The following is a 16,803-nucleotide window of genomic DNA, read 5'->3' on the forward strand; positions in this document are numbered from 1 at the left end:
CACGTACCATCCTGATTTGGAAATATATCGTCGCTGGGTCAAAATCCTGGAACTCCCTGCCAGACAGCACTGTGGGAGAACCTTCACACGGACTGCAGCGGCTCAAGAAGGCAGCTCACCACCACCTTTTCAAGGACAATTAGGGATGGGCAATAAATGCCTTGCCAGTGACACCCACATCCCATGAACAGATCAAAAAATATCCAGCAAATAACCTGTAACTCTTGCATGATCCCCTTAATTACTGCTGGTGGTGGGGGGGTGGTCCTTTAAATCATGTTCAGCTGTGCGAGGTTAAGACAGTGAGTTGGATGGAGTGTGGAGTTCCAAAATCGCAGCGGTCAATTTAAATCAGCATTGCACACTGATTTGCGTCATAATCTCCCCTACTCTGCATGCCGCCGGTGGTTGCTAGGTGCACCTTAAAAAAAAATACGGTTGCTAAACGGCCCAGTCTCACCCCCAATCTGTGTTGGTAGTGCTGGTTGAGGTATAAATGTTGACTTTGCATAGTGTCATGGGATCTTTTGCGTCCATCTCAGCAGGCAAACTGGGCTTTAATTTAACACCTCATCTGAAAGATTGCACCTCTGAAAATGCAGCGTGTCCTCAGTGCTGCAGTGAAGTGGTAGCCCAGATCATGTGCTCAAGTGGTGCTTGGTACCTTTGACTTGAGAAAGGCATGGATGTTAGGGAACTTGGGGAAATAAATAGTGATGTATTGAGGAGTGTACATATTACAGAGAGGGAGGTGCTGGAAGTCTTAACGCACATCAAGGTAGATAAATCTCCGGGACATGATGAAATGTATCCCAGGACGTTATGGGAGGTTAGGGAGGAAATTGCAGGTCCCCTAGCAGAGATATTTGAATCATCGACAGCTACAGGTGAGGTGCCTGAAGATTGGAGGGTAGCAAATGTTGTGCCTTTGTTTAAGAAGGGCGGCAGGGAAAAGCCTGGGAACTACAGACCGGTGAGCCTGACATCTGTAGTGGGTAAGTTGTTAGAGGGTATTCTGAGAGACAGGATCTAGAGGCATTTGGAGAGGCAGGGACTGATTAGGAACAGTCAGCATGGTTTTGTGAGAGGAAAATCATGTCTCACAAATTTGATTGAGTTTTTTGAAGGGGTAACCAAGAAGATAGATGAGGGCTGTGCAGTAGACGTGGTCTACATGGACTTTAGCAAAGCCTTTGACAAGGTACCGCATGGTAGGTTGTTACATAAGGTTAAATCTCATGGGATCCAAGGTGAGGTAGCCAATTGGATACAAAATTGGCTTGACGACAGAAGACAGAGGGTGGTTGTAGAGGGTTGTTTTTCAAAATGGAGGCCTGTGTCCAGCGGTGTGCCTCAGGGATCGGTGCTGGGTCCGCTGTTATTTGTTATTTATATTAATGATTTGGATGAGAATTTAGGAGGCATGGTTAATAAGTTTGCAGATGACACCAAGATTGGTGGCATTGTGGACAGTGAAGAAGGTTATCAATGATTGCAACGGGATCTTGATAAATTGGGCCAGTGGGCCGATGAATGGCAGATGGAGTTTAATTTAGATAAATGTGAGGTGATGCATTTTGGTAGATCGAATCGGGCCAGGACTTACTCCGTTAATGGTAGGGCGTTGGGGAGAGTTATAGAACAAAGAGATTTAGGAGTACAGGTTCATAGCTCCTTGAAAGTGGAGTCACAGGTGGATAGGGTGGTGAAGAAGGCATTCAGCATGCTTGGTTTCATTGGACAGAACATTGAATACAGGAGTTGGGATGTCTTGTTGAAGTTGTACAAGACATTAGTAAGGCCACACTTGGAATACTGTGTACAGTTCTGGTCACCCTATTATAGAAAGGATATTATTAAATTAGAAAGAGTGCAGAAAAGATTTACTAGGATGCTACCGGGACTTGATGGTTTGACTTATAGGGAGAGGTTGGATAGACTGAGACTTTTTTCCCTGGAGAGTAGGAGGTTAAGGGGTGATCTTATAGAAGTCTATAAAATAATGAGGGGCATAGATAAGGTAGATAGTCAAAATCTTTTCCCAAAGGTAGGGGAGTCTATAACGAGGGGGCATAGATTTAAGGTGAGAGGGGAGAGATACAAAAGGGTCCAGAGGGGCAATTTTTTCACTCAAAGGGTGGCGAGTGTCTGGAACGAGCTGCCAGAGGCAGTCGTAGAGGCGGGTACAATTTTGTCTTTTTAAAAAGCATTTGGACAGTTACATGTGTAAGATGGGTATAGAGGGATATGGGCCAAGTGCAGGCAATTGGGACTAGCTTAGTGGTATAAACTGGGCGACATGGACATGTTGGGCCGAAGGGCCTGTTTCCATGTTGTAAAAAAAGAAGAAAAAAAGACTTTCTGATACAAAAGTAAGACTGATATCACTGAACCATGCTGACATTGGAAGTGCTATGTTTTGTATGCACTTTGTGGCCATATCAAGCCTGACATTCTCATTGCATAAATGATTATTGCCTACCCAAGTAAATATTAGCCAAAGTGTCCAAACAAAAATTCTTTCAGCACTAGTGGTACTTCAGCAGGGCTCCTGTCCATTTTTAATGTTTGAGGCCTCTTTTATCTAATATTGAGTCAAACCTCTCAATCGGGTTATGAGTGTTCGATTTAAAATTTACAGGTGGGTATGATATACTTCTGTTGAATGGGAGTTTTATTGATGATAGCTACAACAAGCATGACCCTAGAAACTTTCATCAATCTATCAAACAAATTATTTTGACTACGGTTAAATTGTTCTTGGGTGAGATTTTTGTAAATTTCTGTTGGAGATTGCTTTAATATTTCCTCTGTTGAAAGTAGTTTTTTTTTCTTTTTAGTTACTCGAAAACCACTTCCACCAACACCAGATGATGTGGTAAGAATTGACAAAAAAAATTCAACAATAAATCTACTTGTTAATTCACTGTTATATGCATTACTTTATTAATGTTCTCGCTGTAGTGTAAATAAGATTTCTAATAGCTATTAGTAATGTGAGCTAAATATCAGCTCATTAATCATTTGCAGTCATTGAGTAAAATGGTTTTAGCATCTCTTGCAGGCCAACTACGTTTGGGGTATTATAGTATTGTCTGTACGGAGGTGACATGATTTTCTGAACCAAAGAAAGGGATGCTTGAACAAGCAGTGCATGTTTAAAAGTATTGCATTCTGAGGAGAGCTATTACAGAGACTTTGAACAAACATTTCATTTGATTCCAGATGTGCAGTCACTGTCATGATGGGGAGTGTAGGGATGATTAATGCACATCTTGGACCCAAGCTCCAAACCCTTGTATAACTGAATATTCTATTTTTAAGAGCCAGGCACATACACAGGATGATTAACTGGAAAATGTTGATCTTACAATGCCTGCAACTAATGTAGGAAATATATTGGAATTCAACTTTACTTTAAAGTATATGATGCATGATTTGGCTCTTTGAGTTGCCTACATGCACCAACCTTAATACTATTGAGAAATTATTCTGCCATTTAGCTCTTGACTTATTAGAGATCAAAAGGTGAACAGTGACACAAAGTTGCTTCTGAACACTATTTTCCTAACTCCACGCATGGAAAGATATGGTTATCGGAGTAACCGTCACAAGTAGTCCGGTAACTTGGGTTTGGAATTATGACAACACAGCAATAGTTAGGTTCAACTTACTATGACATAACTCGGTGAGTGCACAGCCTTAGCTGGATTCAGCTTAATTCATTCTAAGATATAAGTCCGTTTCAGAATTACTGTGTCAAAGATTACACTACACATAGTCACTTGTAGTTGTATAATGACGCATAACTGACCTGTGTTTAATTCTGTGGTATCAGTTTTAAAAAAACTTATGACTTCCTTGTTCGAGAGTGGTTACACTGTTCAGTTAAAGTTGAATCCTCTTCTATGTCAATGCTTCTTTTGTTTCCTGGCATTGACCTGGCTATAGAATCTCGGTATGCCATCCAGGAGTCCTCCACAGTAGTCAGTTCTTCTAGTTCTTTTTCTTCTAGTTCATCCTTTGCGTGTATTCATACATGTACATATATTTATTGCACCATGAGAATTTGTATTATGGAATTGACTGATCAATGCTACAAGAACCCTCTCACTAGCTAAACTGAGTTTCCTGAACATTTAGTCTAATCTTATCAACATTTTTCTGAGTCTGTGACTGTTCTCTTTGGCTGACTTGATCTTTAGTCCAAATAGACTAGCACAAAAGCAATCATTTGCCTTTCTTTTTGCTCCAACCAACTCCCTTTTTCTAACTAACTTCGTGTTCCTTTGGCTCACTGCCACCTTTTATCTGAACTGCCTAAAAGAGATGAAGTCATGCCTTTTTATATTTGAGAATAAAAAGCTATCATGAAGAATATTGTTTATCTAGCATCCTAATCCAGGATTTGATCTTTGCTTTTACTCTTAACATTTAAAGGTTTTAGGCCTTTGGTGGTGACAGAACATCTGGTCTTTCTGGACTTGGCTGTTGGAATTGACAAACACATCTGTCAGACCAAGAGTCCTTGGCCTAAAGTTCGTCAAAGTCTGATCTCTGCTGATTAAAATCACAGGAAGTGCTTCTTTATAAGGAATTAGTGGCCACTGACCTAAACGGAATATTGAGCAATTTGGCTTTAAAGATTCTTTACAGGATTGTGAACAGTTGGAAATACAGGAACCGCAAGCCATTTCATCCTGTTGTGTCTCTCTTCTGGTTTGACCATCTAGTTTTTCAGATGCAGTTTTGAACACAGAAAATGTCCCCTGCTTTAAGAATTATCAATACAAAATGGAGTTTTAACCTATCATGTTGATTTTACTCCTATTTTACCTATAGGAGGGCAGCATAAATTGTTAAATGTTAATGAATATTTTAGCGCACATTCTGGAGAGGTTTCTAGCAATATTCGTTTACCACAAGAACAGCTGAATTCTAACATTTTTTACTTTACCACCACCAGTGCAGGGGAAGTTTGGGTGTCTGCATTTTCCGATGCTCTGTGCTGGGAGTGTTAAAGATGAAAATTTTCCTCTAGTTATAGCTCAAGATTTAACTGCTTAAGAGAATATAACAAAACTGAAGTTGACCTTTAGGTTGTGTAAAAACAAAAAAAATTCAAGCAGTTATTTTTCTGTTTTTAAGAATCATGATCAGGGCAAATCATAACTGATTGGACAGTGTCCAAGCATCTTCGTGCCTTAAATGCTTTGTTATTTAAAAAATACTTGGCAACCTAATGTAACATGCATGATTGGATAAATAATTTAGTTATAATTTCATAATTTTAGCAAGATTTGGAAGGTGTCTGATTCATGGAAGTTACTTTGCAATAAAAAGAATTCTATCTTGTCTCTTTACTCTATTCAACAGCTACATAGCAATCTACCAGGATCTGTTTATAAGTCTCCATCACCTCTGCCACGGGATGAAGATGAAGATGAGGAGGAGGAGGAGAATGAGATAGTTATAGCAATGTATGACTTTGAAGCATTAGAGACCCATGATCTAAGTCTAGTTAAGGGTGAAGAATATGCCCTGTTACAGAAGTGCGATGTGCATTGGTGGAAAGCAAAAGATAAAACTGGGTAAGTGTCTTCTACTGGCCCTTGTCACTTGAAACCAATATATTTGAGGGCTGGGTGTGGTTGAGCACAGAATAATTCTACAATAAATGTTTCTTTGAATGTAAGTACAGTAACAAAACCATTCAAAGTTGTAATTATTGTAAATGTACTGCAGTAAAGCCTGAGCACATACATGTAACAATAGTTGTTTGGTTTCTTAATGAAAAAAAGTAGAGAGATAACATTTAGAACTCTAAATCTCTCTTAAGAAATCAAAAACCCTTCCTGTGCTCTAAACGTTTATTATGGATTAGGATTCTAGTGGATCTGTTTTAGGCCTCATTCCTACTGGCCATGGTGGTACAATTTTTTCACTTGGAAAAGAATGTTCCAGAAAGCTCGGAGACTATTACTTGTGAATGTTTCTTTATTAACTGTCAGATACTAAGAGAAAAGCGTAAACTTAACCTTCTGATGAAAGGTCATCGACCTCAAATGTTAACTCTCTCTCTCCAAAGATGCTGCCTGACCTGCTGAGTGATTCCAGCATTTTCTGTTTTGATTTCAGATTGCCAGCATGTGAAGGTCTGAATGCAACTTATTTTTTTAATATATATTCATGTGTATGGCTACCAAAAAATGGAAACCATTAAACTGCTTAAGTGCCTTATCTTTGACATCTCAACCCAGAGATTTGTTATTGTCTTGAAATGTACTCCAGGACATCCTAATAAAAAAGAATAAAAACTGCAACTGTTAGAAATCTAAAATGCAAACAAAAATTCTGGAAATACAAAGCAGGTCGGTCAGCATCTGTAAGGGGAAAAGACAGGTTCATGGTTTTTGTGTGAATTCTCCATCAGAACTAGACATTGGAAGATAAGTGAATCCCTTATTACGGCTGAACAAAACCTGGGGGTGAAAGAGAAAAGAACAGGTACAAATAAAAAATCAGGAATGTTGACTCTGTCACAAAGTAGAATTCAGAGATTAAACGGTCGGCACAAAAGTTTTTCGAAAAGCTCGAATGAGGTGAAAACTGGTGCATAACTGTTAAGTTCATCTCAGTAATCCACAAAAAAGGCATGGAAAGAACTGAAGAGTGTGGAAATAGCTGAGTAAGGCACCTTTAACACAGAAAAAACACCGAAGGTGCTTCATAGAAGTGTAATCAGCCAAAAATCAACGCCGAGTCAAAGAAGGTACTTGGAGGGATGACTAAAAGCTTGGTCAAAGACGCGGGTTTTAAGGAGGATCTTAAAGGAAGAGAGTAAGGTGGAGTGTTTTTGGGAGGGAATTCCAGAACTTAGAGCCTAGACAGTTGAAGGCACGACTGCCAGTGGTGAGGTGAAGGGAGTGGAGATCCACAAGAGGCCAGAGTTGGAGGAATGCAGAGTTCTTGAAGGGCTGGAGAGGGCGACAGAAATAGGGAGGGGCGAGGCCATGAAGGAATTTAAATATATGAATGAATTTTAAATTTGAGGCTTTGCAGGACTGGGAGTCAATGTAGATTAGCGACCATGAGAGTGATGGATGAATAGAATTTGATGTGGGATAGGATACGGGCAACGTAGTTTTGGAAGAGCTGAAGCTCAAGGAGGATGGGAGGCCGGCCGGGAGAGTATTGGAATAGTGGAGTCTGGGGCTAACAAAGATATGGTTGAGGGCTTCAGCAGCAGGTGGGCTGAGGCAGTGGCAGAGGTGGGGGATGCAAGAGCAGTGGAAGTACACGGTCTTTATGGTGGAGAGGATAGGATATAGGGTTGGAAGCAGCCATGGTGCCCTCTTTGACCCCGAGATGAGCTTCCAACCACATATCCTCTCCGTCACCAAGACCGCCTACTTCCACTTCTGTAACATTGCCCGTTTCCGCCCCTGCCTCAGCTCATCTGCTGCTGAAACCCTCATCCATTCCTTTGTTACCTCTAGGTTCGACTATTTCAATACTCTCCTGGCTGGCATCCCACCTTCCACCCTCCATAAACTTGAGCACATCCAAAACTTTGCTGCCGTATCCTAACTCGCACCAAGTCCTGTTCTCTCATCACTCCAGTGCTCGCTGACCGACATTGGCTCCCGGTCCGGGAATGTCTCAATTTTAAAATTCTCATCATGGCCTCGTCCCTCCCTATCTCTGGAACCTCCTCCAGCCCTACAACCCTTCGAGACCTCTACGCTCCTCCAATTTTTGCCTCTTGCGCATCCTCAATTTTAAACGCTTCGCTATTGGCGGCCATGCCTTTAGCTGCCTAGACCCTAAGCTCTGGAATTCCTTCCCTAAACCCCTCTACCTCCCTCTCCTCCTTTTAAGATGCTCCTCAAAACCTACCTCTTTGACTGAGCTTTTGGTCACCTGTCCTAAAACTCCTATGTGGCTTGTTGTCATATTTTGTTTGATGATCGCTCCTGTGAAGCGCCTTGGGATGCTTTACTATATTAAAGGCGCTATATAAATGCAAGTTGTTGTTGTTGTCAAATAGGACACTAAAGTTGCGAACAGTCTGGTTCAATTTGAGGCAGTGGCCAGGAAGGAGGATGGAATTAATGGTGAAGGTATGGATATTATGGCGGGGGCTGAAGACAAAGACTTCGGTCTTCCTAACGTTAAACTGGAGGAAATTATGGCTCATCCAGGACTGGATGTTGACCAAGCAGTACGATGAGTTGAGAGAGGGAGTGGAGTGGTAGAATTGGGTGCCGTCAGTATGCGTGTGGAACCGGACATCGTGTTTGTTGATATCGCTAAGGAGGGGCAGCAAGTAGATAATGAATGGAGAGCCAAGGATAGATCCTTGGGGGACTACAGAGGTAATGGGGTGGGGGCAGGAAAGGGATACCACTGCTAGAGATGCTCTGGCTATGATTGGATAGGTAAGAGCAGAACCAAGTGAGTGCAGTCGCACTCAGTTGGACAATGGAGGAGAGTCATTGGAGGAGGATGCTGTGGTCGACCGTGTCAACAGTTGCAAATAGGCAGAAGAGGTATCGTGCACCATGGTCACAGTCACAAAAGGATGCCATCTGTGATTGTGGTTAGGGCTGTCTCAGTGCTGTGGCAGGGCAGAAACCTGATTGGAGAGATTCAAGCATGGAGTTGCGGGAAAGGTGGATTTATGAGGCAACAACACGTTCAAGGACTTGAGAGAGGAAAGGGAGGTTGGAGACGGGGCGGTAGTTTGCAAAAACAGAGGGATTGAGGGTGTGTTTTTTGAGGGGCGGGGGGTTTATGTTGGTTTTGAAAGGGAGGGGGACACAACCTGAGGAGAAGGAACCATTTACAATGTCAGCTAGCATGAGGGGCCATGAAGGGAAGACAATTAAAATGTATGGGAAAAGTGTTGGGGGTGGGGGGGGGTGGAAAAGCAAGAAAATGGGAGAAATAAAAAGAAAAATCTGCAACTGCAGTAAAGCAGAAAATGTTAGAAAAACACAGCAGCTCCACCATCACCTGCAAAGAAAAAAGAAACAGGCTTACACACCAGGTTCAGACCCTTGGTAGAACTGTGTTTTCCAACTTGCTTCCCCTATTCCCAGATGCCAGCTTACTCGCCATATATCCCCGGCACTCCCTGCTTCTAAGGAAATGGGAGAAATAGATAAGGCCCAAAGTTAGCGTTGAGACTAAAGCACTGCTGAGTGTCCAGCAGAAAAATGAGACACTGTTGAGTTTGGTTGGAACAATTAGGATGCTAAAGACTGAGAGGTCAGAGAGAGAATGTGAGGGGTATTCAACAACCCTTTGTACTGACCATTTAACTCATTAACTTCTCTCTAGAATTATTCAGCATTCGTGATTCATGACTTTTAGCTGTTGTTCTCTTCCTCCTTTTCCCCTTTTGTTTTGTTCAAGGGTTCACTTTCAGTTTTGACAAAGGTTTTGCAGCTCTTTGCAGATATTAGTGGAACTGCTGTGCATTTCCAGCATTTGTTTTATTCCAAAGCCTGCTGTTCCTTAATAGAGAATTTTTATTTACTGTAGTTTCCTATTTTCTATTTTCATTATTTCTGCTGGCTCAGCCATTGTGACAAACAACTCCCACAATTAATTCATGTGACTAAAGCAGAAGTAGTATAGTAAGCAATTTGAACATGTGGTGAAGTATCACATGATTTGGATAGCAGTGATATTAGGATTTATTTCTCTGCGATTCTCAGGAATATCATAGATACTGGTCTCAATTTTCGTACCCCGAGCGGGTGCATTTATGGCGGGGGGGCTGCAAAAATCGGGTATTTCCGGGGCGGGTCTGGAGCCCGGCTCCAACCCGCCCACTTCCGGGTTCCCCTGTGACGCGCTGACATGCGCGCGCAGCCCCCACATGTGGGAGTCCCGCCGGCAATTAAAGTCAGCGGGGTGCCACTTAAAGTACTCATTAAGGTATTTCAGGTCATTTAGAGACCTGATTAACATAACATTTTTCCCGTAACACTCCCAGTTCAAATGGACGTGTTGCAGCCATCAGCCTGTGGCAGCTGCAAAGGTCCATTTGACAGGTTGGGGGTGGGGGAGACACTTACTCATTGCAGGAGGCCACTCTGTCACTTTAGACAAAGTTTGGCCTCCACCACCCTCCTCAACAATAAAATTCACAAACCTGCACACTTACCCCGGTGTCCAGACACATGTACCTACCTTGCGCACCCCCTCAAATGTACATCTTCCGGATGGGGGCCGCTGTAGCTGCAGTCATAACCTCCTCGGAGGACGAACAGCATCACCAGCCTCGCTGGCCACCTCTGACACGTGGAGCCCCACAACACAGTGCTGTGACACATCCACCTGCACAGCAGGAGGGAGGGCAACGGCAGAGAGAGATGCGTCGCAGAAGGCACTACCCTCGCCACAGGGTCTACAGACCGAGGCTCAGCTTCTTGGACCTCTCTGAGCAGCAGTGCACACAGAGGCATCCTTCATGCCGAGCTGCTCCCGGCTGGCCCGAGCACCATCTTCTTCGCTGTCAAAGTCACCACTGCCCTCAACAACTTCTCCGCATCCTTCCAGGGTGCCACCGGGGACATCGCGGACGTCTCTGTTGTCTGCACAAAAGAGCCCTGCAAATACACCTACACCCACTCTGCAGTGACACAATGGGTGGCATCAGTTGTGGGTCTTCATAGTGATCCTCAGGAGAGGGCATTATTGCACAAACCAGACAAGATTCGCAAAGACGTGGCAGTAGTGGTGCCAATATAATATGTAATGTGAGTTGATCAGAAAATAAATATAGGTAAACACCATGACAAACCCTCAAACACCCTTGTGCATCCCCTTCATGCTCACGACACGTTTGCCTTATGCTTCCTACTGCACATATGTGATGCATGCCCTGTGGCTGCAGCACAGGTAGTGACAGGTTGAGTGAGGCTGACTGTGAAAGAGATGCATGAGAGGGTGAGTATGAGATAGACCCATGAGATTGTATGAGGATTGGGTTGAGTGGTAGTGGCGGGATAAGTACTGGCGAGGTGAGTAAGTGCAGGTCAGATGAGGATGAGCTTTGAGTGGGTGTGAGGGGTGATGTGACAGAGTAGTGTTGGCAGTGCAGAAGGAGATGTGGGGTGGGGGCGGTGATGTGGCAGACGGAGTGTAGGGGAATGAGTAAGTTTACTCACTTTGGCTGACCTACTGAGGTCATTGCAGCGCCTCCTGCACTGTATGCAGGTGGGCGATATGTTGGTGGTGCAGGTACCTCCTCTGCCACCTCGAGCCAGGTCTTGGTGGCAGAGGCTGGCCGCTTCCTCCCGCCCGCCGGGGGGAAGATCTCTATCCTCCCCCTCCTCCTCACCCCATCCAATAATACCTGGAGTGAGGCATCATTAAACCTGGGAGCAGCCTTCCCCCTGGGCTGCTCCATGCTGTAATTTTTCCTATTTGTTGCAGCATCCGTCAGTGGAGGACTGCCCCTTTAAATAGAGTTCCTCCAGCTGACAGTCTATGCTGCGCAGTCCGCCCGCTGCGCAGCTTTCCAGCACGAAACCCGGAAGCACAAGTAAGTGGATCCAATTAGCCTGCGATTCCGTGCGGAGCACCCCGATTTCACTGGGCGCATTACCCACACACCCAGTCGACCCCCCGCTGCGAACCCGCCGCTCTCCTAATATCGGGCCCACTGTTATTTATCACTTGGGTGGGATAGAAGAGAACCTCCGAGAGGAGAGCACAATTTTTTTTAAAATTGCTAATGCCACTTTTGGCAATTCCTTTCTGTTGTTGCTTCTTTCTATTATGTCCCCATGAAGATTTAGGGGTCAATTTTCGGAAGGCCGAGCGGTTGCGTTCATTGCGGAGGGGCTGCTAAAATTAGGGGATTCCCGGGGCAGGTCCGGAGCCCGGCTCCAACCTGCCCACTTCCGGGTTCCCCAAGTCACGCTTAGATGTGCACGCAGCCCCCGCATGCGGGACTCCCACCGACAATTAAAGCCAGCGGGATCCCACTTAAACCAATTAATTACATAGTTCAGGTTGTTTGCAGACCTGATTGGGAGGATATTTTAGGAAAGGTGGGATTTTCATCCAAACTGAGCGTGTTGCCCGTACCGGGGGAAACACTCCCAGTTGAAACTGACGTGTTGCAGCCACCAGCCTGTGGGAGCTGCAAAGGTCCATTTGACAGGTGGGGTGGGGGGAGACCCTCACTCATTGCAGGACGCCACTCTGTCACTTTGGACAAAGTTTGGCCTCCACCACCCTCCTCCTGACAAGAAAATTCACCAACTTGCAACCTCAACCCCGTGTGCAGACACGTTTACCGACCTTGCGAACCCTCTCAAACGTACATCTTCTGGATGGGGGCCGCCAGAGTTGCAGTCATGACCTCCTTGGAGGACGAACAGCATCACCAGCCACGCCGGCCACCTCTGACACGTGGAGCTCCACAACACAGTGCTGTGACACATCCACCTGCACAGCAGGAGGGAGGGCAACGGCAGAGAGAGATGCGTCGCAGAAGGCACTACCCTCGCCACAGGGTCCACAGACCGAGGCTCAGCTTCCTGGACTTCTCTGAGGAGCAGTGCACATGGAGGCTCAGAGCCACTTGACATGTAATAGTGGACGTCTGCAGCCTCCTTGATGTCGAGCTGCTTCCGGCTGGCCCGAGCACCATCTTCTTACCTGACTCGCCATGTGCAAGCCCAACTAACTGAGGACGGGGACCCACCAAGGTGTGTGTATCCACGCTGGTGGATGGCTGGCTCAGATGTGACGATGCCCCCTCAGAGGCCGGCAGGTCCTCTGAGGAATCGCCCTCCGCAGTCACAGCTGTCGCAGATGGCCCTGCAAGAGAACAGAAAGCAATATTAAGCACGTGGACAGATGTTGAGGTGCTGCAGATGCCAAGTGATGTTAAGATCATTCGCTATCATGAGTGCTGAGTGTTAGATTCTGTCACCAGTCGCTTGTCCTTTCCCAGTCTCGGCGTCCGCCACGGACAGGCACTCCAGCGTGCGGCTTATTTCTATTGCCTGCTGCTCCGTGTCCGTTGGGACCACCTGGTGTGGCGGGCCCCCTCCGGTACTTGCCCTCTCAGGCATTCTGGCATCTCTTCTCCTATCAAGGCAAAACACAGAGAGGTGTGATTGAGTGATGGTTGCATAGTGACCCGCTGCATGCATTGGTGTGGGTGGGGGTGACCGTGAGGGAGCTGCATGGGCGGGTGCGTGAGAGACATAGCCATGAGATTGTATGAGGATTGGGTTGCGTGGTAGTGTTCGAATGGGAACTGGGGCGGTGAGTACGTGCAGGCAAGATGAGGATGATGGTTGAGTGGATGTGAGGAGTGATGCGAGAGCGTTGTGGTGACAGTGCAGAAGGAGTTGTGTGGTGGTGGAGGTGATGTGGAAGACGGAGTGTGGGAGAATGTGTAAGTATACTCACTTTGGCTGACCTGGTTAGGTCATTAAAGCGCTTCCTGCACTGGACCCAGGTTCGGGCGACATTGCTGCTGCTGCTGACCTCCTCTGCCACCTCCAGCCAGGCCGCCTTGGTGGCAGAGACAGGCCACCACCTCCCGTCTGATGGGAAAAAAGTTTCCCTCCTCCTCCTCACCCCAGCAGCACCTGGAGTGAGGAGTCAGAGAACCTTGGAGCAGCCTTGCCTCTGGCATATGCTCCATGCTGCAAAAATGGTTCTTTGCTGCAGGAGGAACGTTGGAGGACTGCCCCTTTAAATAGGGCTCCTCCTGCTGACAGCCTGTGATGCGGGTGTGCAGTGCGCCCGCTGTGCAGGTCTGGAACGGGAAACCTGGAAGCGTGCGTAAGTACCTTCAATTAGGCTGCGATCGCGAGCGGCGCACATCGATTTCACTGGGCGTGTTTTCCAAGCGCCCAATCAACACCCCCCCCGCCCCCCACCCTTTGCTGGTAACCCGCCTCCCTCCTAATATCGGGCCCCTAGTCCTTGAAATTTCAAGCGGCGTTCTCCTGATCCCTTGCTGTAAATTTGGTGGGAGACTAGTGAAATCCCCAGGGAAATGAGGTGAACGACTGGAAATGACCATTTATATTTCTCCTCTGGGGGTTCCACTGGTCGTCTGCTAAAGTTACAGTGGGAGATCAGAAAAATTCCCCAAAGAATTTCCAGGCCATACAGTTTGTAACTATTTTATGATACACAGTTAAATTCAACAACTTGCATTTATATAGTACCATTAAGGTAGTAAAATGTCTCGAAGTGCTTCACTGAAGCGCAGAAGGATGCTGAGCCAAAGAAGGGGATAGTAAGAGGGGTGATTAAAAGCTTGGTTAACAAGTTGGGTTTTAAGGTAAGTCTTAATGAGGACAAGAAGGTAGAGAGCTGTAGGCATTTAGGGAGGGAACTCTAGAATGTGGCACCTAAACGACTGAAGGCATGGCCACCGATGGAGCAAAAGGAGTGGGGGATGCTCAAGAGGTCAGAGTCAGAGGAACAGAGAGTTCGGTGGCGGGGGTGGTGGTGTCATGTAGAACTGGAAGAAGTTATAATGATGGGGAGGGGCCAGGCCATGAAGGGATTTAAACACACGGATGAGAATTTTAAATTGGAGACGTTGAGGGACCAAGAGCCAATGTAGGTCAGTGAGGACAGGAGTGATAGGTGAGCAGGACTTGGTGCAGGGTAGAATACGGGCAGCAGTTTTGGATGAACTAAAGTTTATGGAGGGGTGATAGATGGAAGGACAGCACAGAGAGCATTGGAATAATTGAGTCTGGAGGCGACAAAGTCTTGGATGCGGGTTTCAGTAGCAGTTGAACTGAAGTATGGAGGGATGTGTGTGTTATTATGGGGGTGGAAGTAGACAGAGAGGAAACTCCAATTGGGGCCTAATAGGATGCAGAGGTTACAAACAGCCTGACACGGTGACTAGGTAAGGGGTTTGAGTTGATGGCCAAGGTACGGAGTTTGTGGTGGGGGGCCGACGGGATGGCTTCAGTCTTGCCATTGTTTAGCTGGAGCAAATTATGGCTCATCCATGACCGGATAATTTGTTATAGTAACCCTTTATCAAAAACTTTAATTTTCAATGCCTCTTTGGAGAACATCGTCATGCTGCAATGAACTCTTATTGCTTCTTACTGAATAGTTTTTTGGATGGAAAATTTTAAAAGAATAGTAACCAAAATCTATTTATGCCATTTATCATGAGACTATTATGTATTCTGTTTTGGACTTATATAATTTTTAATGAGCAATTTAGATTTTGCACATTATCACTTTCAAGATGTTGAAAGCTGTTTCTTTAATGGAAACTGCAAAGAAAATTGCATGATAATGCAATGAAAAAAATGGTTTAAGCATCAAAAGCCCTATACAGTTATGTAGGAAACCTGTTGTACCCTTTTTCCTTGAGGTGAATAATATTCAGCCTTCTCTGTTTAATTTTCATGAATATTTGCATCATCAAGGGCTGGAAGAGCAATTGTTCTCCACAGCTAAGGATGACCAAAAAATTGATAGAGGGAGAAAATAGAATGAGAGTAAACTAGCAGGAAATAAGAGCTTCCACATGTATGTAAAAAAGAAGAGAGTAGCAAAAGTAAACGTTGGTCCCTTAGAGGTTGAGACAGGAGAAATTATAATGGAGACTAAGGAAATGGCAGAGACTTTAAACAAATATTTTGTATCTATCTTCACAGTAGAAGACACAAAAAGCATACCAGAAATAGTGGAGAGCCAAGGGACTAATGAGAGTGAGGAACTTAAAGCAATTAATATTAGTAAAGAAAGAGTACTGGAGAAATTAACGGGTCTAAAAGCCGACAAATCCCCTGGACCTGATGGGCCACATCCGAGGGTTCTAAAAGAGGTGGCTGCAGGGATAGCGGATGCATTGGTTGTGATCTTCCAAAATTCCTTAGATTCTAAAACAGTCCCAATGGATTGGAAGGTAGCAAATGTATTCAAGAAAGGAGGGAGCAAGATAACAGGGAACTACAGGCCAGTTAGCCTGACATCAGTCATTGGGAAAATGCTGGAATCCATCAATAAGGAAGTGGTGACAGGACATTTAGAAGATCATAATATGATTAGGCAGAATCAACGTGGTTTTATGGAAGGGAAATCGTGTTTGACAAATCTATTGGAGTTTTTTTGAGTATATGACTAATAGGGTAGATAAAGGCGAACTAGTGGATGTTAACTATATTTGGATTTTCAAAAGGCATTCGATAAGGTGCCATACAAGATTGTTACACAAGATAAGGGCTCATGGAGTTGGGGGTAATATATTAGCATGGATAGAGGATTGGTTAACGGACAGAAAACAGAGCGTAGAAATAAACGGGCCATTTTCAGGTTGACAGGCTGTAGCTAATGGGGTTCTGCAAGGATCAGTGCTTGGGCCTCAGCTATTTACAATCTATATTAATGATTTAGAGGACGGGACCGAGTGTAATGTATCCAAGTTTGCTGATGATACAAAGCTAGGTGGGAAAGTAAGCTTTGAGGAGGACACAAAGAGTCTGCAAAGGGATATAGACAGGTTAAGTGAGTGGGGAAATGTGAGGTTATTCACTTTGGTAGGAAGAATAGAAAAACAGAATATTTTTTAAATAGTGAGAAACTATTAAATGTTGGTGTTCAGAGAGACTTGGGTGTCATTGTACCCGAAACACAGAAAGTTAACATGTAGGTACAGCAAGCAATTAGGAAGGCAAATGGTATGTTAGCCTTTATTGCAAGGGGGTTGGAGTATAAGAGTAAGGAGGTTTTGCTGCAATTATATAGGGCTTTGGTGAGACTACACCTGGAGTACTG

General features: G+C 45.0%; 1 protein-coding gene across 4 annotated transcripts in view; it reads left to right on the forward strand.

Moving 5' to 3' along the window:
• The window catches only part of tec (tec protein tyrosine kinase), a 164,351-nt gene that overhangs the window by 77,782 nt on the left and 69,766 nt on the right, over nt 1-16,803 (forward strand). For all 4 annotated transcript variants that reach the window (XM_067988091.1, XM_067988106.1, XM_067988115.1 and 1 more), the window contains 2 exons: nt 2,841-2,878; nt 5,377-5,591. In XM_067988091.1, coding sequence (XP_067844192.1) covers nt 2,841-2,878; nt 5,377-5,591 — 253 coding nt within the window. The remainder of the gene's footprint in view (nt 1-2,840; nt 2,879-5,376; nt 5,592-16,803) is intronic.

Source organism: Heptranchias perlo, chromosome 1 (genome assembly GCF_035084215.1).
Source record: "Heptranchias perlo isolate sHepPer1 chromosome 1, sHepPer1.hap1, whole genome shotgun sequence".
In the NCBI taxonomy this organism is placed as follows: Eukaryota; Metazoa; Chordata; class Chondrichthyes; order Hexanchiformes; family Hexanchidae; genus Heptranchias; species Heptranchias perlo.